At 43.7% G+C, this 23,352-nt stretch overlaps 1 protein-coding gene across 1 annotated transcript; it reads left to right on the forward strand.

The window, feature by feature from the left end:
* Positions 1–286: 286 nt before the first annotated feature.
* Positions 287–22,419, forward strand: zgc:101569 (enoyl-CoA hydratase EchA19). The gene is made up of 6 exons (XM_014181056.3): positions 287–631; positions 1,273–1,443; positions 6,011–6,108; positions 7,837–7,981; positions 15,045–15,194; positions 19,255–22,419. The coding sequence occupies exons 1-6, from the start codon at positions 478–480 to the stop codon at positions 19,485–19,487; spliced, it is 951 nt and encodes a 316-aa protein (XP_014036531.2). The 5' UTR covers positions 287–477; the 3' UTR covers positions 19,488–22,419.
* Positions 22,420–23,352: the final 933 nt, after the last annotated feature.

The raw sequence follows: 23,352 nt of genomic DNA on the forward strand, positions 1-23,352 counted from the left end.
TTGTTACTGTATACAATTAGTGACTGAAGATGGATAGATACAATTGTCATGACTTGATGATAACATAATCATTTTCCGGAAGAGGTAGATTTAGTCAGAAGTACAGTGCCTATTCCTAACTAACCCCATTCATCTGTGCTTAAGCACTTTATTTTCTACAGAAAATGTACCTCTGCGGCAATGTGCACTGCAGTGCAAGAAATGGCTCGACTTTGCCCTCTCCTGTCTGAACTTGTGTTTAACACCCCTGCATGCGCCAATCGTGTGCAGAACCTTACTTACAGTTTGCCTTGTTTCTGGGGGGGAACTTGCAAGGTGCTGCACATTATTCGTAAACATTGGAACGTTTGTTGATATGTAGACATTTTTATTTTATTTTGTTTGTAGATGTGGATAAGGAACATTAACTTTTGAATTGGGGCTACTTTTGTTCCTGTGAGCTTCAGCAGTTTCTATTTTTGCTTGTCAATCACAACTATGGCTCTCCGAGCGTGTCAGAGTACGACACGTCTTTTGTTAGCTAGAACTCTGAGCTGGCGAGCTGCTACTGCCCTAGTCCGGTTACTTGGAAAAAAATATTATGATAAAAATAGCCCTTACAGCACTTCAGCTGGAAAGGAATCAGAGAAAGGTAGTACGCTGAAGAACACAGTTGTGTCATATGCAATGGCATTTCTCTGGCAGCAGAGGGCAGTAAATACTTGCTTTCAGACCAGACCATGGACATGGGGCAGAGTGGAATGTGGATTCAATGGATTGACTGAGGAGCCTCGTATATTCGTATAATAGTTGAGACATATATTTCTCAAAACATGCGCCATTATGTATCACTTTGTTACAAAACATGCATTTAGGATATGTGGATATCATTTGTGTGGAGTTCTGCACACTCAATTTACTGACCTTGACTTCCAACGCTCTTTAAATTGGAATATGAAATTGTAGTCAATATTGAATAACGCTAAGTTACACTATTTCATATACTATATTATATGGAAATGTGTTTTGGCTCTCAAACTGTGTACTTTGTATGATTGTAGGATGGCTGGGGTGATGTTGGATATCCCATCTCTTTTGTTGAAGTTCTTTTTGATGCAACTGCCTTGATTTCGGTCCCTTTTTCTTATCGTAAATATGTAAAGTCAACTGTACGCTCTCTGCCACAAGCCACATAGCTTCATCCTCAGCCATGATCTATTCCAGTCCCAGTTTTGGGGCCATTTCTTTCTAAGTGCTGCGGTCTCACTTCTCTTCTCTCCCATTGTTGTGCAGTCGCCGGGCGGACGGTGGTGAAGGAGAGGAGGGGGTCAGTGGTCACCGTGGCGATCAACCGGCCCGAGGTGCGGAACGCGGTGAACCAGGAGACGGCTGGACGGCTGCTGGACGAGCTCACGGCCTTCGACAGCGACCCCGCCCTGACTGTAGCAGTGCTACATGGCAACGGTTAGACAGACACCTTGCTCACTACAGACAGCAGCTCAGCAAAGCCTCTGATGGAGGGTCAGCAGTAGCCTGGTCCCAGATCTGTTTGTGCTTTTGCCTACTCCATTGTCAAGTTAAACGTGTTTTGCATGATAATTCCATAAAGAGTTGGCAAGAGAGCAGAAACTGACTGGCATCTAGGCTAGGTCAGCAGGTTAAAGTAGCAGTTGCTCATGGTCACATGATGAGGTAGCCCTGCCTGGGACTTCAAAATCTGTCAGCCCTTGGCCCAAGAGGGAATTTCTTCTTGGCCTAATAGTTAAGATGTTGGTTTCTTCTACAGTAGACCTCGGTTCAGATCCCGCCCATGACATTAGCACATAGAGACAAGCAAAGAGGGTCTCTATGACAACACCAGAGACATGACGGATGATGATGTATTGCAGTAGTAGGCAACTAGATTCAGCCACAAGCCGTTTTTTTGTCGTAGTGGATGGTCGGCGCTGGAACATAATTATAATTATGTGTACACTGCAAGTTGACCACAACTAAGCCCAAAAAGAGATTGTTATTTTTAAATACAATCATTTCATACATTGAGACACGATACAGTACCTTAAGAAAGTTTTCACGTCACTTTACTTTTTCCACATTTTGTTGTGTTACAGCCTGAATTTAAAATTGATTAAATTGAGATTGTGTGATACTGGCCTACACACAATATCCCATAACTTCAAAGTGGTATTATGTTTTTTCCATTTTTATGCATATTAATTAAAAATGAAAAGCTGAAATGTCTTGAGTTAATAAGTATTCAGCCCCTTTGTTATGGCAAGCCTAAATAAGTTAATGAGTAAATATTTGCTTAACAAGTCACAATAAGTTGCATGGACTCACTGTGTGCAATAATAGAGTTTAACATGATTTTTGAATGGCTACCTCATCTCTATACCCCACACATACAATTATCTGTAAGGTCCCTCAGTCGAGCAGTGGATTTCAAACACAGATTCAACCACAAAGACCAGGGAGGTTTTCCAATGCCTCACAAAGAACAGCACCTATTGGTAGATGGGTAAAAATAAAAAATAAAAAGCAGACATTGAATATCCCTTTGAGCATGGTGAAGTTATTAAATACACTTTGGATAGTGTATCAATACACCCAGTCACTACAAATATACAGGCGTCCTTACTAACTCTGTTGCCGGAGAGGAAGGAAACCCCTCAGGGATGTCACCATGAACAGTTACAGAGTTTAATGGATGTGATAGGAGAAAACTGAGGATGGATCAACAACATTGTAGTTACTCCACAATACTAACCTAAATGACAGAATGAAAAGAAGGAAGTCTGTACAGAATACAAATATTCCAAAACATGCATCCTGTTTGCAATAAGGCACTAAAGTAAAACTGTTGTGTTGGATGGGGGCAAATACAACACATCACTGAGTACAACTTAATATTTTCAAGCATGGTGGTGGCTGTCATGTTATGGGTATGCTTGTCATCGACAATCACTAGGGAGTTTTGTAGGATAAAAATTAATGGAATGGAGCTAAGCACAGGCAAAATCCTAGCGGAAAACCTGGTTCAGTCTTTCCAACAGACACTGGGAGACAAATTCACCTTTTACCAGAACAAAGACCTAAAAGACAAGGACAAATATACACTGGACTTGCTTACCAAGACGGCAATCAATGTTCCCAAGTGTCCTAGTTACAGTTTTGATTTAAATCTGCTTGAAAATCTATAGCAAGACTGAAAAATGGCTGTCTAGCAATGATCAACAACCAACTTGACAGAGCTTGAAGAATTTTAAAAATAATGTGCAAATATTGTACAATCCAGGTGTGCAAAGCTCTTAGAGACTAATCCAGAAAGACTCACAGCTGTAATCACTGCTAAAGGTGATTCTAAGATGTATTGACTCAGGGGTGTGAATACTTAAATTGGATTTCTGTATTTCATTTACAATACATTTGTAAACCTTTCTAAAAACATGTTTTAAATTTTTTATTCTGGGGTATTGTGTGTAATTTGTGTGAGGGAAAAAAAGAATCCATTTAATCCATTTTGAATTCAGGCTGTAAACAAAATGTGGAATAAGTCAACGGGTATGCTTTCTGAAGGCACTTTTTATTTTTTATTTGTGGGAATACTTCAGAACAGATTTCCAAATGAAACATTTTTTTAGCTGAATTCCTGGTGATTTTAGTGTTTTTTGACTCAAAACTAATATTATTATTTTTTATATAAAAAAATCGCTCGCGGGATCATTTTGGCCTGTTGCAGACACCTGATATATTTTCTTTCCACAGCTCACTAACATACACATCCAAAACATGACATCCCTCTCTCCCACAGACATACAGAACAGTAGACAGCAAACTCGTAGAGATGCAATTACACCCCTTTTATTGGATGGAAATAGTATATTTTGTATGTCTTTGACAACAGAATGCTAATAAGGACATTTACATTCAGGCTATTATGATATTTACAGTGCCTTCGGCAAACATTTCTAAAAACATGTTTTCACTTTGTTATTATGGGGTATTGTGTGTAGATGGGTAAAAAATAATCATCCATTTTGAATTCAGGCTGTAACACATCAAAATGTTGAATAAGTCAATGGGTATGAATACTTTCTGAAGGCACTGTATATATCTTATTCCTACATAGCAAGGTGTTCATAGTAACGCCTTAAGAACATGACTTCCTTATAATTTCGGCAGAATATAATTATGTGGGCGGGCTCCCAATAACACACTATAAACAGTCCCCAATTATTTAGATATCCTTAATTACACATGTAGAACCATGCGGCCCAATCAGCTGGGGCGAGAGATCAAACTCTCTTTGAATCATTTCGCCGGCTAACTGCAGGCGCTAGAAGCCAAGAGTGGGAATCACATCCTCCACTCCTCCGCCTCATCCCCTGCTCACACTGCCTAATTAGCCCTGATTTAACAGCATCCAGGAGATGGGTTCACAGGGGTCCTGAGAGCCAGCCTTGACGGCCGCCGCAGTGTCTGTATTAACATATGTATGCTCACAGCTTCCAGGGCCCTGCTTTGTGTCAACCAAGGAGCGAGAATTATACACATTTAATACCTCTGCAAAATATCATCTCACCCCATCCAAATGAACTCCCACAATGGAAATCATTTTTTCAACCAGGATCAATTCTCCTCCCTTAGAGTGTAGCGTCGGCAGAGAGGCTTTATTTTAATGCTTCAACACCTCAAAGCTGCAACCCAGAAATGACGGCTGCTAAATGCCGGTCGCTTCGGCACTGAACTGAAAACAGTGTGTCGGTAATTGCCTTGTGTTATTTGGCTTAACTTTGACCAACGTAATGGACGACTCTGGCAAAGTGCACTTGGATTCCTGCGCTGGCAATTGTTGTTAATTGGAGTGTAAATCCAGCTTGTAGGTTCAAATGTAGTACTGCCCTGGTAAATACTAATCCCTCTACTGGTGGAGGTGACAGCTAGACATGTCCAGTCTGGAATACTAACAGTGCAGCCATAAGGAAGCTATTTGGTCCAAATTAGTCCAAAACATGATAATTTTCATCGCCATTTTGGGAGAATTGTTTCAGTACTTTTCACTAAATTATGAGTAATTACCTCTGTTATACATTTTTTGAATCTGTTGGCACATATTTATAGTTTTTTGGAATCGTATTTCTATGTTTTTATAGTAAGAGGGATAGGGGAATTTGAAGGTTTGCTAACTGCTGAAATAGCTGCAAAGGTCACTGTTGTAGCACCTTTCAATGAGGCCATTTTATCCCCATTGTAGAGAACATACGATAAAGTGTTGTCGCGTGAGGCCAAATCCAAACATGAGATATGGGCATGTTACTTCAACTTTTCCATTAATATCAATAATAAAATATTTTTTAAGTGCTTTTCCCAAAGAGTCGTGCGCACTGCACAATTTGCATATTGGTTTTAGCTTGTTTCTCTGATTCTAAACTCACCATGAAGTCACAATATGATCTTATCAGTTTTAAGAACAGAAAACGATATCATAATATCTCCTGGTATAGTCCTTTTACAATATGTCTTCATACAGATTCAATCAAATCCAGGAAGCACCGGCATATAATTACACAGACACAGCCTTTTAAAGAACTCTCCTCCTCTGATCCACCGCTGCTGTAATCAAGCCAGTCTCAGTAGAGGGGTGTTGTAGCACATTTCTCATCCTCAGTCTCATTACAGTTAGAAACAGAGCGGTCACACCGTTTTACAGCCCTCCGCCTCAGCGCCTGTGACATAGTGTTTGTAGGCCTCCTGGGTAATGTTGTAATTACCACATGAATCCAATGGAAGGGGCTTTGGTCAGGGTGCGTTATTCTACCATTAATGAGAGCATTGTGCAGTAAAGAGAGACTGAGCCCACGCCAAGAGCAGAAAACCATTTGTGTGCCAGCCAGCCATATTTCCTCATGCATTTCTAAATTGCAGCCCTGCCTCTCTTCTTCAAGTTGTTGTGTTTTTTTTCATCCTCGTCATTTTCCCTTCCTCTTCAGTTGCCAGCTGCCATACTTTGTAATTTTGTGGTCTCTTCCAGGAGGGAATTTCTGTGCTGGTTACGATCTGAAAGAGCTGGCCCATCACACTGCCTCCCTCAAATTGGAGCAAGATGTCACCAAAGGTCCTGCTCCTATGGTGCGTGCATCTGCAAAAACCTTCCATGACTTTGCATCACCCTCACACGCGATCAGTGTGCACAGAACTGTCGATGACTGATAACACACAACCTAACTTTCAATGTATCTGTTTGTCATTATTGACCCCTCTGTATGTATATGTAAATGGATCAGTTGTGGTATGTCTTTCATACAGTGCCTTCAGAAAGTATTCTTACCCCTTGACTTACTCCACATTTTTTTGTGTTCCAGCCTGAATTCAAATTTGATTAAATGTATGTTTTTCTCACCCATCTACACACAAATACCCCATAATGACAAAGTGAAAACATGTTTTTAGACATTTTTGCAAATTTATTGAAATGGAATACAGAAATATCTAATTTACACAAGTATTCACATCCCTGAGTCAGTACTTTGTAGAAGCATCTTTGGCGGCAATTACAGTTTTGAGTCGTCTTGGGTATGTCTGTATCAGCTTTGCACATCTGGATTTGGGGATTTTCTCCCATTCTTCCTTCTAGATTTTCTCAAGCTTTGTTAAGTTAGATGGGGAGCAGCGGTGAACAACAATCTTCAAGTCTTTCCACAGATTTTCAATGGTATTCAAGTCTGGGCCACACAATGACTTTCACATTCTTGTTCTGAAGCCATTCAAGTTTTGCTTTGGCTGTATGTTTGGGGTCATTGTCCTGTTGGAACGTAAATCTTTGCCCCGCAGTCTAAGGTCGTTTGCACTCTGAAGCAGTTTTTCATCAAGGATTTGCCTGTATTTGGCTCCATTCATTGTTCCCTCTATCCTTACCAGTCTCCCAGTTCCTGCCACTGAAAAGCATCCCCATAGCATGATGCTGCCACCACCATGCTTCACGGTAGGGATGGTGTTAGACGAGTGATGAGCTGTACCTGGTTTTCTACAGACATAGCGCTTTGCATTCAGGTCAAAGAGTAACATTTTTGTCTCATCAGACTGCATCATCTTTTGCCTTATGCTCTCAGAGTCTTTCACGTGCATTTTTACAAACTCCAAGCGTGCTGTCATGTGCCTTTTACTCAGGAGTGGTTTCCGTCTGGCCACTCTCCCATAAAGCCCAAATTAGTGAAGTGCTGTAGAGACGGTTGTCCTTCTGGCAGGTTCTTCCATCTCAGCCAAGGAACTCTATAGCTCTGTCAGAGTGGGCATTGGGTTCTTGGTCACCTCTCCCTGACCAAGGTCCTTCTTGCCCAGTTGCTCAGTTTGGTCGAACGACCAGCTCTAGGCAGAAACTGGGTAGTTCCATATTTTTTCAATTTCCCAATGATGGTGACCACTCTGCTCTTGGGAACTTTCAACACAAGATCTACAGACAGGTCCTTGGACTTCATGATATAGTTTATGCTCTGACATGCACTGTCAGCTGTGGGACCTTATATATACAGGTGTGTTTCTTTCTAAATCATGTCCAAGCAATTGAATTGGCCACAGGTGGACTCCAATCAACTTGTAGTGACATCCATTTTGAATTTGGGCTGTAACACAACAAAATGTGGAATAAGTCAAGGGGTATGAATACTTTCTGAAGGCACTGTATATAATCTGTAATCTCTATTGCCAGTCTTTCAAGCTTGTGTATTCTTGTAAAAGACCAAGGTCCTTCCTTGTTGTGGGAGTATGTTTGTGCAGGAAGTCTAGTTGCAGCCTTGTTTAGGGAGTGTATTCTTTTCATGCCTCGCTCAGGGTGTGTGTGTCATGTTGTGTCCTTCCCAGGGTCCCTCCCGACTGGTGTTGTCCAAGCCGTTGATAGCAGCGGTCAGTGGCTACGCAGTGGCTGGAGGGCTGGAGCTGGCTCTGTTGGCTGACCTGAGAGTGGTGGAGGAGAGCGCTGTCATGGGGGTGTTCTGTCGCAGATTTGGTATGTGTATCCCGCCTACGAGATGACCCCTAGCCACCTCCCTGAGCCTGGTCCACCCCCCCACTAGTGTGTGTGTATGTCATGTAATTGTGTGAGGTTGCAGCCCTTAACCCACCAGTGGAAGTCAAAATTGTTACAAAGTGCCTGATTCATTTTCCTTTCAACAGCAACATAGAATTTCAAGCCGCTATCACTTTAGCTTTCTCCTGTTTGGGTTTGAGTAACTGCGATAGCAGCAATGACCATGGCCTTTGAAAGCATTGCATGTACAGACACCAGTACTGTACATGCTGCACTCCCTGATAACCAGAAGGAGAGGAAATGAATGTAGCGTGTAGTAGCATCTCCCATCTCGACACCAGTCTGCCTCCGGGGTTAAAAATATGACCTCTGTGTTTCTAAATAAGACCGGCCGTACTATAATTTACTGGCAGTGGGTAGATCCTGGGTCTCTTTCTCTAAACGGGGCTTATCATTTTGGCTCTGTAATTAAACAGAGCATCCTGGCAGTGCCCTTGCCTGACTTGCGACCAGGGCCAGAGCCACCGTTCAGACTGTCTTGTGGCAGGGGCATGGCCACCATGTCTCGTCTTCTTCACCTCCCATCATATATCATACTGACGCCGCTAAGTGCATGACATCAGGGGTAAATCTCAATAGTCTTTATTGGCTTCCTCAATCCTCAAATTGTCTCCTTTCCTTGATACGTACCGAATTGAGCTGGTGAAAGGGGAATGACTAACCGCTCACTTCAGATCTCCTTAAGCAGCCCAGAGTGGAGCATGTGTGCTCTGTGAGGTTTTGACACTGGTGGCGGCAGAGGCACATTTCCTCCCAGCTGCTTATGTTCAGCCACCCCACCATCTCGGCTATGCCTCATTCCACAAACCCCTGGGTTGTTTGTCAACACTTTTCCCAGTCATTTCCCCAGCTTAGTTTTGCCACTGTGGCTCGTTCTATAATTGGATGTGAGTTTAGCACTGTAATTGTTATTTTGACCATACCCAGTTATCAGCTGTGGACGTTGTGTTCCTCCACTCTGTAGTTAGCCTGGAGTGTATAGCAGCAGTAAGGCTCTACTCATCAAAAGGAACGCTACTCCTCTGGAGTTTATCTCTCTGGTAGGTTTGTTGCATCTCTTTAGTTTGATGGGAGAATTCTGTAAGCGTTTTTGGTGGAGAAACACTTGGACAGCAGCCCAAGGGATCCCTGTGGTTTGAATGAATAACCCAAATCTATGTGATGTGGCCCAATGGAAGACACAAGTGAGTGACAGCTTCCTGTCACATGATTCATTGGAGCCCCCGTCTCGTGTGGAAAAACGAGAAAGGCCAAAACGAGGGATCATAGGATAGCCCACATGTTTAGAGCACAGCCTGGTCCAAAGCTGACATCATGTTGGCCAACTCAAACAACTACCCGATGACTTGTTATTAATGACATGGGGATACCATTCAGAAACACTCTGCTACGTGAAGCTGCATGGCTGAATACTCCCCCTCTAAGCAATGCATGGGCACAGGAGTGGACCGTTAGTCCAACCTCTACAGGGAGTCCTTAGCAGAACCTGAATTTCGAACCTCCTGGCTGTCCTTGGCCCAATGCAGGATAACCTCTGGACCTTGGCTCCGGACGTTCCGGCTGCGCTCAAAGATCCAATTAGTGAGATGGATGGGGTGGTGGGGTGAGACACAGCTGCCAGAGACTGTGTGTGATACTGGACTGGACCTGACCCCAAGCCTGCAGAGAGACTAGAAAGACCACACCCTGGTCTTAAGACTAGAGGATCTGGCTAGTGGCTAGAGAGGCACCTGCAGCACTGTGTGTCTCTGTGCTTTGCTGGATGTGAGTTAAACTCTAGTTCTCAGAATGTCCTGTGCGTTCTTCAGAGCCCATGGGGAGGCCTTCATCAAACAATGAACTCGCAGACACCAAAAAACGTCCAAATATTTCTTTGATGTGCTGAACAAAAAGGGAATCCTGTGACAGTGTGTTAAGCCCAAAATATTTCTCCAAGATGGAGTGTCGGAGTGTTTCAAAGTGAACCTCCGTTAAAGGTTCACGTTCTCATCTCTGTATCCGTTCCGTACGGATTTGGCTGGAAATCTTTAATCCGCATCGAACTTAATCACATTAACCCTCATGAGAGTCCATTGTGGACAGCTTTGCTTTGAAGTGGTGCAGATGCCTGTATCTCCAGCACAGCTCAGTTCAAACTGAAAAACATCAGTCGTCTGCCCAAACTGTTTCACAGAGTTCAACACTTCACTGGTGTACTGGCAGTCTTACTGTGCCTATAGATGTGGTGTTTGAACTAAGAGGAAGCAAATGAATGAGAGTGAGGCTAGGGCTGTTGCAGTGACTGTATTACCGCCACACCGGCAGTCATGAGTCATGACCGCAGTAAAATTCCATGTGACCGTTGAGTCATGTTAATCTCCTCTTACCCAACTTGCTAATGACCTACAGGTCCTAATGGTCTGGTACTCAGGGCTCTATTGTCCCTCTAACCACTCTGACATCAATGCAATTGAAAATCAAATCAAACTCGTATAATCAAAACAGTATTGTGCTTTTTAAACTCACCTAACTGTGATGATCAATTTGAAGAAAGAAGTTCAACAGCAGGTTGAAACTGAGTGTAAAACATAGTTGTTGTGGATGTTGTTTCAATAATGCAACGAAATGGACAGCGCTTTCTAAGGTGATGATTCATTCAAAACACCCGTACCCATATTAGAGCTTAGGCGTAGGCTCATGAGCCCGAAGAAAAAAAATTGAATTAAAATGGCAGAAAAACTCAAATGATTTAATATGTTTTTGCTACATAATTGGTCTAGCCTATACTCCAAAATTAAACAAATTTGATTTATTGCCTTTGTGTGTGGACTGTATTATTATTCATACAGGATGGACTGGTTACCTTATGCTATGCTCCAAGATGTCTATCCATGAGTCTGGGAGAGAATGTATAGCCCTAGGCAATGCTGTTGGTTTATTGATTGTGCAGGGCGGCTTACAGAGTTGGCCTTCAGATAGAGTGTATTTGTTTTTGAATTGCCTAGGAATAGGGCTTTTTTTTCTCTTCAGAATTAATTAGGTGACACATTACCTTTAGCTATACAGAATCTCACCTCTGTGCGTTTCCATCTCCTACTCTCTCTACTTTTATGTATTTCTAGAGCGCGCAGAGGGGCTGTCAACAGTTTAGTAAAATATGTTTTGTTGCGAAATCATGTTACTATTGATGTCCCCGAACAAATTTCAATTGGTTTCCCAAATCAAGCACTGGGTAGCTGCAGGTTTTGGGCGTAATATCACCTGTCGCGCAGCGAAAGCATGCTTCTCAAACATGGAGTGAACGTGTTCTTATGTTTATTTATCAGCTGCTCATATTAAGCACATGCTCCACTATAAAACCAAAATAGCCTACCCGGCATCATTGAAAAACGGTCCGGCGGGAAAGCGAGCGGCCTCCATTCGCTATTCGAGTGTACCATACGGATGACATGTCTTTTCCCCCCCTGTTCCTGCCCATTTGATAATGGACCATTCTAAATCGAAACAAATTTGACTAGTTTACATTTACATTTTACATTTAAGTCATTTAGCAGACGCTCTTATCCAGAGCGACTTACAAAATGGTGCATTCACCTTATGATATCCAGTGGAACAACCACTTTACAATAGTGCATCTAAATCTTTTAAGGGGGGGGGGGGGGGGGGGGTTAGAAGGATTACTTTATCCTATCCTAGGTATTCCTTAAAGAGGTGGGGTTTCAGGTGTCTCCGGAAGGTGGTGATTGACTCCGCTGTCCTGGCGTCGTGAGGGAGCTTGTTCCACCATTGGGGTGCCAGAGCAGCGAACAGTTTTGACTGGGCTGAGCGGGAACTGTGCTTCCTCAGAGGTAGGGGGGCCAGCAGGCCAGTGGTGGATGAACGCAGTGCCCTTGTTTGGGTGTAGGGCCTGATCAGAGCCTGAAGGTATGGAGGTGCCGTTCCCTTCACAGCTCCGTAGGCAATCACCATGGTCTTGTAGCGGATGCGAGCTTCAACTGGAAGCCAGTGGAGAGACTAGTAAAGACAAGATTCATTTGAGAATAGTCTGATGGGTGAAAATATGATCACTTGATGAGAGAACAGCTGTGCAGCCTGAGGCAAGGAACAGAGCGCAAGCTTTTTTTTTGCTACTTTCTCAAATCATCAATAGATAATGTTTTGATTTCTAAGACATTCTAAGGTTTGTATCATTCACAACTAAAGTTGCCAAATAACTATACATCTAGCGTATAGGACCTGTTTCCAATGATCACTTTTTACGCTCAACATAGCCACTCCTTTCTATTTTATTCAGCTAAATGAAATTATATTCGTAAGGGATAATCATCGAGGGGCTCTGCGTTCAATGGAAAATAATGAACGACTTGGAAGGTGTGATCCACGATGTGCTAGCGGAGTGGAACTGACCTTCCACTGAGTTGCATTATTTTCCAGAGAACGACTAGAGCCCCGAGTTGATTATCCCTTTTAATACCATGGCTATAATTTAACACATTTGCACCTAGAAATGCGTTCAACATCCACTGAAGTAGCTAGCAAGTTTACTAGCTAGCTACAGTAGTTTCCGTGGTAACCAAACAAACAGACTTGCTAGTTTAACAGTCCTAGCTTGCCATTATGAAAATCGAATTCAACAATGCCAATAATGTTTTCAATTCGACTTTATCTTTCAAAAGCAGCTAAACCATAGAACATGTAATAATGAACTATGGCCATTGAATTCTACCGTGCAGATATAATGCACGAGCTATAATGCCCTTCAAGCCAATCAGAAACAAGTATTCAACAATGACATGATATAATATAAAATAACGGCACAGGACTTATAAGCAGTCTTTTGCGTGACAGTAACCAGCTGACAAAATGTCATGACGGCCACAGCCCTAAGTGAGGCCATTGTTTCAACCAGCATACATTCAAATTCTATGTAAATATGAATGGTTAACCATAATCTCCATAGCATAGCAGCGTTTTAGAGAAAAACATTGGATAAAAAAGTGGTCAAAGGCATAGCCTCCTGCACTACCCCTGCAATGCAGAGGATAAGGCTGACAATCAGGAAGAGAACCACCTCCTATATCTATTATTGGACAATAGGCTCTGCTGACACACGCAAATAAAAAACTGTTAAAACTGGTATGACTCTTAAGATGGATTTATCTGCTTTGAATAGATGAGGAATTAAAGGAAGTTCTAGTATATCCACAACATGGCCTTTCTCATTCTCAGATCTTCCCAATCAAAAAAATCTAACTTAAAAAAAAAAAAAATTGACGATTTCAAGGGGACCTTGCCCAACACACTGGATTCCATTCATAGGGAACAAAGGATGGGCTGGTGTGTTAATGCAAACAGGGCTAGTTTGAGACAGACAGGGAGAGTATCAGCAGGCTTTGAGGCGGCTGCTAGATAAGAGAGGACCCTTCCGACGGCTGATAGCATGGTGCCAACAGCACTAAAGATTATCTGGCCCAACCTGGCTCCTCTCTCGCCAATCTGGCCTGTTAGTTCTGGACATGGACTGAAGAGGCTCTCTACGCCACAATCTAATCTAGCCTCCGGCCCTGAGAGAAACTAGGGGGTTGTGGTGTGTGTGTGTGTGTGTGTGTGTGTGTGTGTGTGTGTGTGTGTGTGTGTGTGTGTGTGTGTGTGTGTGTGTGTGTGTGTGTGTGTGTGTGTGTGTGTGTGTGTGTGTGTGTGTGTGTGTGTGTGTGTGTGTGGGGGGAGGGGGAGAGGGACTCATCAGTATGTGGGGTGGAATTACTCAAACCTCAAACTGGCCATCCTGTTCGAGAAAATGTAACAGTCTGTAATGCGATGTTATTGTTGTGATGCCTTTGTAAATTAAAAAATAAATAAATAATGGAATTGAAGTCAGCTTTCTTCAGCTCGGGCTATTGGTAGCACACTCTTTCATAGGAATTTTCAACGGAATCGACCTGACCGTTAGAGACAGGGAAATATGTATTTGCTGACAAAGAGCTCCCTCCCTAAGAACCTGTCTTGTGTCAGGTTGCCATATGTGCTTAGTTTTTGACCCGAGGCCTCTCGATTGGTTGCAGATGTATTAACACAGGTATTCAATGTATTCAAATGTGATTTATTTGAAGGACTCCGAAAATGTGGCAGGGAGTATGAATGAATAGAATTAGTGTTTCCACAACTCTCCCCTGGGGAACTCCCCCCGAAAACCCAGAAAGATGATTTCAGGTTCTGAAAATATGTTGGACTCATATGCTCTTAATAATGGGTGGTCAAGCAGAATCTCTGACTGGGAGGAGTTGAGGAGACAAGCTCCCTGTGCTTCGGAGGCCAGTAAAACTCTACCTCCATCTGCCTCACGGCCACAAGGGCTTCCGCAAATAATAATAGGCTGGTGGATATGCTGGTGGACATGGTCACTTTAATTTAGCTACTCTGGATCATTAATTGGACTCGTACTGTCATGTCTTGATTTCTTGTTTTGATTTTTGATTATTTGTGTATTAGTATTGTATTTGCGAGACATTCTACTGCGCTGTTGGAGCTTATAACATCAGCATTTTACTGCACCTGCTATAACACCTACAAATATGTGTACGCTACCAATAAACTTAGATTTCATTTTTATATGAGTTATGACATTTTAGGAGCCACTCACTGTTGGTGGGAAAACACTCCTTTTTAAGTCGTAAAAGTGGAGGGTAAAAGCAAGACAACACTGTTTATGCAGCTTTTTAATTTTGCGCGAGCGTTTACCCACCTTTTGCGGAAAATGCATTAAAAGTATAAGTTGCATTGCTTTACTCACCACAAACGGTGGTCAGCGTTTACCCTATATTTTTAACACTACATCACTGGGTGGAACGCATGAGTGATAAACTCCCTCACAGTCTACCTACCCACTTATAAGCGTATGTGTATGTCTGTGTGCAACAGGAAGACTAGAATAGTCAACCACTCTGTAAAATCCTGCAGCCCTCCTCAGAATGTCACTCATGGATGATTCCCTTGTCTTCCTTAGGCGTCCCCCTGATTGATGGGGGTACAGTCCGGCTCCCCCGTCTCATTGGTCTCTCCCGGGCTCTGGACTTGATTCTGACTGGACGACCCATTGGGGCACAGGAGGCCTTAGCCTTCGGATTGGCTAACAGAGTGGTACCGGATGGCCAAGGTAAGAAATATGCCCTCTCTTGAGGTTTTGTTTGTAATGTTCCTCTCCTCACTCTGAACAAGTATTTTTTTTAACTGCATTCTGAAATTTTGTTGTCCGTTCCAATGTAATGGCTGTGGTAGATTAGACAGATTTATGTAAGCTATTTTACTCAGAGTTATCCGATTTATATGCCATTTCATTGGTTGGAATAAACCATATGAATAACTTCATCAAATTCATTGAGCAATGATAGTTGAATTGGACTATGTATAATTTCCAAAATGGCATTTTTGCTATGAATGTGTGAACTCCAACTCCTTCATCCCTACGAAAAGCCTTTCCATGTGCTCTCCTGGTTAAAATTCCTCAAAAAACATTAGAAGATTAAGTTAAGTCTTTTCGGAAGTCATTCCCACAGCCAAGTCCGACTAATTGGACTCAGAGGCTGATCACTTTGGTTAGAGATAGCTCAAAGAGAGAGGGGGCACTTGGGCATCACTCACATCAGCCCTTTGCTTCCATAGGAGATTTGGATGTCATCCAGTGCTTTCATGTGGCCCAGGGAACAAAGTGGCTTGGCTCAAGCACAGAGAGGCAGGAAGTGCAGGAAGAAGGGAGGATGCACCAGCAGTAGCTGTAACTGAATAGCTGCCAAGTGCCCTATGCTAATGTAATTATTGAAACTAACTACAGAGGGTATAAATCCTGTGTGTTTGTGTATAACACTCGCTTGGTGGTGTGAATGAGTGTACGCTTGGTGGTGTGAATGTTTAGAATGGTGCCGGAGGGGATGGCTGACATTTTACATGCTCCTAACCAACTTATTTTGTACATAATGTTGCTGCTACCGTCTCTTATGATCGAAAATAACTTCTGGACATCAGAACAGCAATTACTCACCTTGAACTGGAGATTTTTCCTTTAACGAGTCCGGCGCAAAGGATATACTGCTTTCTCGGGAACAGGGCCAAATCCCCATCATTTGCGTGATAAAAGACAGAGAAAAAGGGGGCGGATGTCGGGCTGCCTTCTGAGAATTTGTAGGCGAGCAAGTAAACCTCCACTGCCATCCGTTCTATTGGCCAATGTGCAACCATTAGAAAATAAAATCGATGACCTACAATCAAGATTATTCTACCAACGGGACATTAAAAACTGTAAAATGTTTCACTGAGTCGTTGCTGAATGACGACGCGGCTAATATAGAGCTGGTGGGATTTTCCAATGCACTGGCAGGACAGAGAAGCTAGGTCTGGTAAGACAGCTGGTGCGCGATGTCTAATATTAAAGAAGTCTCGAGATATTGCTTGCCTTAGGGTAGAGTACCTTATGATAAGCTGTAGACCACACTATCTACCTAGAGAGTTCTCATCTATATTATTCGTAGCCGTCTATTTACTACCACAAACTGATGCTGGCACTAAGACTGCACTCAACCAACTGTATAAGGCCACAAGCAAACAAGAAAAGGCTCTCCCAGAAGCGGCGCTCCTAGTGGCCGGGGACTTTAATGCAGGGAAACTTAATTAATTCCGTTTTACCTCATTTCTACCAGCATGTCGCATGTGCAACCAGAGGGGAAAAAAACTCTAGACCACCTTTACTCCACACACAGAGATGCATACAAAGCTCTCCCCCGCCATCCATTTGACAAATCTGACTATAATTCTATCCTCCTGATTCCTGCTTACAAGAAAAAACTAAAGCAGGAAGTACCAGTGACTCGCTCAATACGGAAGTGAATCAGATAACGCCGATGCTACGCTACAGGACTGTTTTGCTAGCACAGACTGGAATATGTTCTGGGAATCATCCAATGGCATTGAGGAGTATACCACCTCAGTCATCGGCTTCATCAATAAATGCATCAACAACGCCGTCCCCACCGTGACTGTACGTACATATCCCAACCAGAATCCATGGATTACAGGCAACATCTGCACTGAGCTAAAGGCTAGAGCTGACACTTTCAAGGAGCGGGACACTAATCCGGACGCTTATAAGAAATCCAGCTATGCCCTTCAGACGAACCATCAAACAAGCAAAGCGTCAATACAGGATTAAGATTGGATCCTACTACACCGGCTCTGACGCTCGTTGGATGTGGCAGGACTTGAAAACTATTACTGACTACAAAGGGAAACCCAGACGCGAGCTGCCCAGTGACGCGAGCCTACCAAACGAGCTAAATGCCTTTTATGCTCGCTTCGAGGCACGTAACACTTAAGGCTCACATAAACAGCATCCTCCCTTATACCCTAGACCCACTCCAATTCGCATACCACCCCAACAGATCCACAGATGACGCAATCTCAATCGCACTCCACAATGCCCTTTCCCACCTGGACCAAAGGAACACCTGTGTGAGAATGCTGTTCATTGACTACAGTTCAGTGTTCAACACCATAGTGTCCACAAAGCTCATCACTAAGCTAAGGACCCTGGGACTAAACACCCCACTCTGCAACTGGATGCTGGACGTCCTGACGGTCCACCCCCAGGTGGTAAGGGTAGGCAACAACACGTCTGCCACACTGATCGTAAATACTGGGGCCCCTCAGGGGTGGGTACTTAGTCCCCTCCTGTACTCATTTACATTTACATTTAAGTCATTTAGCAGACGCTCTTATCCAGAGCGACTTACAAATTGGTGCATTCACCTTATAATATCCAGTGGAACAACCACTTTACAATAGTGCATCTAAATCTTTTAAGGGGGGGTTAGAAGGATTACTTTATCCTATCCCAGGTATTCCTTAAAGAGGTGGGGTTTCAGGTGTCTCCGGAAGGTGGTGATTGACTCCGCTGTCCTGGCGTCGTGAGGGAGCTTGTTCCACCATTGGGGTGCCAGAGCAGCGAACAGTTTTGACTGGGCTGAGCGGGAACTGTGCTTCCTCAGAGGTAGGGAGGCGAGCAGGCCAGAGGTGGATCAGAGGGTTAAATAATGAACGTAATCAGGGAATATGAAACAGGTGTGTATAATTAAGACAAAACTGAACGAACAGGGAAACATAGATCGGTGGTAACTAGTAAACCGGTGACGTCGATCGCCGAACGCCGCCCGAACAAGGAGAGGGACCGACTTCGGCGGAAGTCGTGACACCCCCATTAACATCGACGGGGCTGTAGTGGAGCGGGTGGAGAGTTTCAAGTTCCTTGGTGTCCACATCACCAACGATCTATCATGGTCTAAACACACCAAGACAGTCGTGAAGAGGGCACGACAACACCTTTTCCCCCTCAGGAGACTGAAAAGATTTGGAATGGGTCCCCAGATCCTTAAAAAGTTATACAGCTGCACCATCGAGAGCATCCTGACTGGTTGCATTACTGCCTGGTTTGGCAACTGCTCGGCATCTGACAGTAAGGCGCAACAGAGGGTAATGCGTATGGCCCAGTACATCACTGGGGCCAATCTTCCCGTCATACAGGACCTGACCACCAGGTGTGTCAGAGGAAAGCCCCCAAAAAATTCAGAGACTCCAGTCACCCAAGTCATAGACTGTTTTCTCTGCTACCGCACGGCAAGCGGTACCAGAGCGCCAAGTCTAGGACCAAAAGGGTCAGCTTCTACCCTCAAGCCATAAGACTGCTGAACAATTAATCAAATGTCCACCGGATTATTTACATTGACACCCCCCCCCCCCCCCCCCCCCATTTCTTTTGTACAGTGCTGCTACTCGCTATTTGTTATTATTATTAACCTGTACCCCCCGCACATTGAATCGGTACCTGTACCCCTTGTATAAAGCCTCGTTATTGTTATTTTATTGTTAATTGTTATTATTTTTTACTCAGTTTATTTGGTAAATATTTTCTTAACTCTTTCTTGAACTGCACTGTTGGTTAAGGGCTTGTATGTAAGCATTTCACGGTAAGGTCTAACATGTGTATTCGGCCCATGTGACAAATAAAGTTTGATTTTGATTAGTGTACAGTTAGTTGGTGGTGTGTAATGAATGTACGCTTGGTGGTGTGTATGTGTGTACATGTATGTGCTTATTTGCCTCCGCATGAGTCTGTTTCTTTACGATGCTCACTTATATATCTTGTGTGTGTGTTTTTGCGTGTGTCTCAGCTCTGCAGGCAGCTCTGGAGCTAGCTGAGCAGATCAGCACCTTCCCCCAGCAGTGCATGCGTGCAGACCGCTCCTCTGCCCTCTATAGTGCCTACGATGCCCCCTCCTTCAGCTTGGCCTTGCAGTACGAGATGGACCACGGAGCGCCAATCATCCAGACTGAGTCTGTCGCCGGGGCAACCACGTTCAGCTCAGGGACAGGAAGAGGCGGGAAATTCTCCTCAAAGCCCTAGTAACACTTTATTTAGGTATGCTTATAAACATGACTACATAATGTATGCCTATGTACACTACATGACCAAAAGTATGTGAACACCTACTCGTCGAACATCTCATTCCAAAATCATGGGCATTAATATGGAGTTGGTCCCCCCTTTGCTGCTATAACAGCCTCCACTCTTCTGGGAAGGCTTTCCACTAGATGTTGGAACATTGCTGTGGGAACTTGCTTCCATTCAGCCACGAGCATTAGTGAGGTCGGCACTGATGTTGGGCGATTAGGCCTGGCTCGCAGTCGGCGTTCCAATTCATCCCAAAAGTGTTTGATGGAGTTGAGGTCAGGGCTCTGTGCAGGCCAGTCAAGTTCTTCCACACTGATCTCGACAAACCATTCCTGTATGGACCATGCTTTGTGCACAGGGGGATTGTCATGCTGAAACAGGAAAGGGCTTTTACCAAACCGTTGCCACAAAGTTGGAAGCAGAATCATCTAGAATGTCATTGTATGCTGTCGCGTTAAGTTTTCCCTTCAGTGGAACTAAGGGGCCTAGTCCTAACCATGAAAAACAGCCCCAGACCATTATTCCTCCTCCACCAAACTTTACAGTTGGCACTATGCATTGGGGCAGGTAGCATTCTCCTGGTATCTGCCAAACCCAGATTCGGCCATCGGACTGCCAAAAGGTGAAGCGTGATTCATCACTCCAGTTTTCACTGGTCCAGAGTCCAATGGCGGCGAGCTTTACCCCACTCCAGCTGACGCTTGGCATTGCGCATGGTGATCTTAGGCTTGTGTGCGGCTGCTTAGCCATGGAAGCCCATTTCATGAAGCTCCCGACGAAAAGTTATTGTGTTGACGTTGCTTCCAGAGGCAGTTTGGAACTCGGTAGTGAGTGTTGCAACTGAAGACAGACGATTTTTACGCGCTTCAGCACTCGGCAGTCCTGTTCTGTGAGCTTGTGTGGCCTACCACTTCGCGGCTGAGCCGTTGTTGCACCTAGATGTTTCCACCTCACAATAACAGCACTGTCTTTTGGATGGGACGTTAAACGGGTGTCCTGACTCTCTGTGGTCACTAAAGATCCCATGGCCCTTATCGTAAGAGTAGGGGTGTTAACTCTGGTGTCCTGGCTAAATTCCCAATCTGGCCTTCATACCATCATGGCCATCTAATCATCCCCAGTTTACAATTGGCTCATTCATCCCCCCTCCTCTCCTCTGTAACTATTCCCCATGTTTTTGCTGTAAATGAGAATTTGTTCTCAGTCAACTCACCTGGTAAAATAAGGGTTAAATAAAAAATTTTTTTTTTTAACTAACAGTTGACCAGGGCAGCTCTAGCAGGGCAGAAATTTGACGAACTGACCTGTTGGAAAGGTGGCATCTTAGTTAAATAAAGGTAACATTTAAAAGAAAAATTATAATAATGACGGTGCCACGTTGAAAGTCACTGAGCTCTTCAGTAAGGCCATTCTACTGCCAATGTTTGTCTATGGAGATTGCATGGCGGTGTGCTCGATTTTATACACCTGTCAGCAACGGGTGTGGCTATAATAGCCGAATCCACTAATTTAAAGGGGTGTCCACATACTTTTGTGTATATAGTGTATATGTACGTAGTTTTTTCTTCATGATTTATAAATTATACCAGGTCCACTAAGTGGTTTATAGATGGTAAACACGTATACATGGTTTACTAATGGTTAGATAAAACTAATTCATAATGGATTATTAGCCGCCTGTCCACCTCTTTCCCACCATTTTGCATCACACAGTGTCATACTGGTGTGTCAGACACAACCTCCGTGGGGCAAATGACAAAGTCATACAAACAATGACAGAACCTCACCAGCTGCTTATCTGTACTGTCTATTTCATAATGATCCCCCACATACAAAGGTTCTTTAAAGTTAAATCACTGCGCTCGACAATTGTGGTTGGTATACCACCCTCATATCTAGAGGAATTAGAGGGAGGGCTAGTAGGGGTATGGAGGCTGATCGAAAGAAGCAAAACCTTTGAAAGACAAAGACTGGAAAGCAGCAATAGCATCAAAAGCACCAGCACTATACTGGCATTGTTTCTGGTTGGAGTTGTACTATGGTTGTGTGATGTGTGGGGTCTTGGGTCTACCACCAGACTATACTGTAGTAAGATGGTGGTGTGGAAATGCCATGTTTAGAGGAATAATTACTGTGCGAAGAATGACTGTGAGTGTGTTTATGCCTGTGTGTATGTGTGTGTGCCCACATGTTTATGTCTGTATAATTAGTGTGGAAGATTTAGCAGTCCAAGTGAACTTGGTGTTATGAGTGAACATTCCTCTGGTGGACAGCTCCCCCTCAATTATCTGTGTGTGTGTGGGTGCTTGCGCGCACGTGCATGTGTGTGAGAGATGATTCAGCTTGGAAGCAGAGAAAGTAGTACCCTAAGGCAGGTGTGTGCGTGCGTCTATACAATATGGTTGTCTGTATACTGTCCGTTAGTATAAGTGAACAGTTATATCCACAGGTTGCAATGAGACCAGCCTGTGTATGAGGGACTCCAATCTCTCTCCTCAGGTTGTGAGTGTGACCCATCGTGTGTGTGTGTGTGTGTTAATTAGGGTGAGGAGAGGCTCTGTCTAGACGCCATGATGACAGGACACACACCCCCTGTTTAGCCTGTGTGCCCTCCCTCTGCTTCCTCCTGCCTCCTCACCCATGGCCAATACACCCAGCTATCACCTGCTCCCAACACACACACACACACACACACACATTGTTATTTCCTATTCAATTTCTGTACCGCTCGAAGTGGACGTTTGAGGTTGAATATTCGTCAATAGCCAGACACTAATCGTGGCGTGTCTTTACAATGATGTATTTTACTTGCTAATACAGTTAGAGTGGCATGCCTAAATTAGATGTGATGATGTGTAAATAAAGCTAATATTAAGACAGTCAACTGTTGGTCCAATATAGTATATTTTTTGTGTCATCCTCCATTGTACTGAATTGCTAGCAAAGAATGCATTATTGACAAATGGTTCTTGGTAGAAGGGTTCTGTATTGAATTTTATACATTATTTTTCATTCTTACTTTTCCAAAAGTTCATTCTACAAGGCTGCAAACAGATGCGTTCAATCTCTACGACCAAAAACAGTGAGCAGGTAGTCTTTTATATAACAGCCAGACTTCTTTTACTTTTCCCCACTGTGCTGGCTGCCTGTCTGTCTCATCTCTTCCCCCCGTCCTGTAGGCAGTTGTAGGGAGTCTCCTTCCTCTCTTTCGCCTGGACCTCAGCCAGTGGAGGAGGTGGGGAAGGGGGAGGGGAGGGGATGTGACTTTGATGCTGCTACGCTCTTCAAGCTCCCAACAGATAAGATAGGCTGCAGAGAGATAAGGACACCCTGCCTTCCTATCAGAGGGATCTGGGCACACAGACAGACACAACACGGAGGGGGGCGGTGCTGGTGTGGGGGCACTCTCTTCTGTTCCCTCTCCAACCCCTCACCTTAAATAAGTAGTACGTTATAATTTTTGTATTTAACCTTTTATTGAACCCTGTCTCTTGACGCAAGTGTGTAATGGAGTCATTAAGCAAACGTGGATCACAATTTGATTCAATTTGCATAAAGGCATAAATATAAAAATAAGGATTATTTATAGTAATATTGTAACGTGTCTGAGATGTTGCTGTTTTTCATTTCATCGTCAGGGGTCGTGCGTAACCAATATAATATTATTTCCAAGCGGACTAGAGTAGTTTTCCCTAAAGAAAGTCCTTGAGGACCTTTAGGAAACAAGTGTCTCAAACCTTTTAGTGACTTAAAAATAAGACCGTTATGACCTGTCCAGGTTATTCGAATAGTATATATCACGATTTTTCATCAAAGA

This window comes from Salmo salar, chromosome 29, assembly GCF_965601325.2.
Source record: "Salmo salar chromosome 29, fSalSal1, whole genome shotgun sequence".
NCBI lineage: Eukaryota > Metazoa > Chordata > Actinopteri > Salmoniformes > Salmonidae > Salmo > Salmo salar.

Excerpts from the sequence above, each read along its gene's own strand:
- zgc:101569 (XM_014181056.3), top strand. The coding sequence starts at position 478 with ATGGCTCTCCGAGCGTGTCAGAGTACGACACGTCTTTTGTTAGCTAGA. Across the intron at positions 1,444-6,010 it reads AGCAGTGCTACATGGCAACG|GAGGGAATTTCTGTGCTGGT; the intron begins GTTAGACAGACA and ends GGTCTCTTCCAG. Across the intron at positions 6,109-7,836 it reads CCAAAGGTCCTGCTCCTATG|GGTCCCTCCCGACTGGTGTT; the intron begins GTGCGTGCATCT and ends TGTCCTTCCCAG.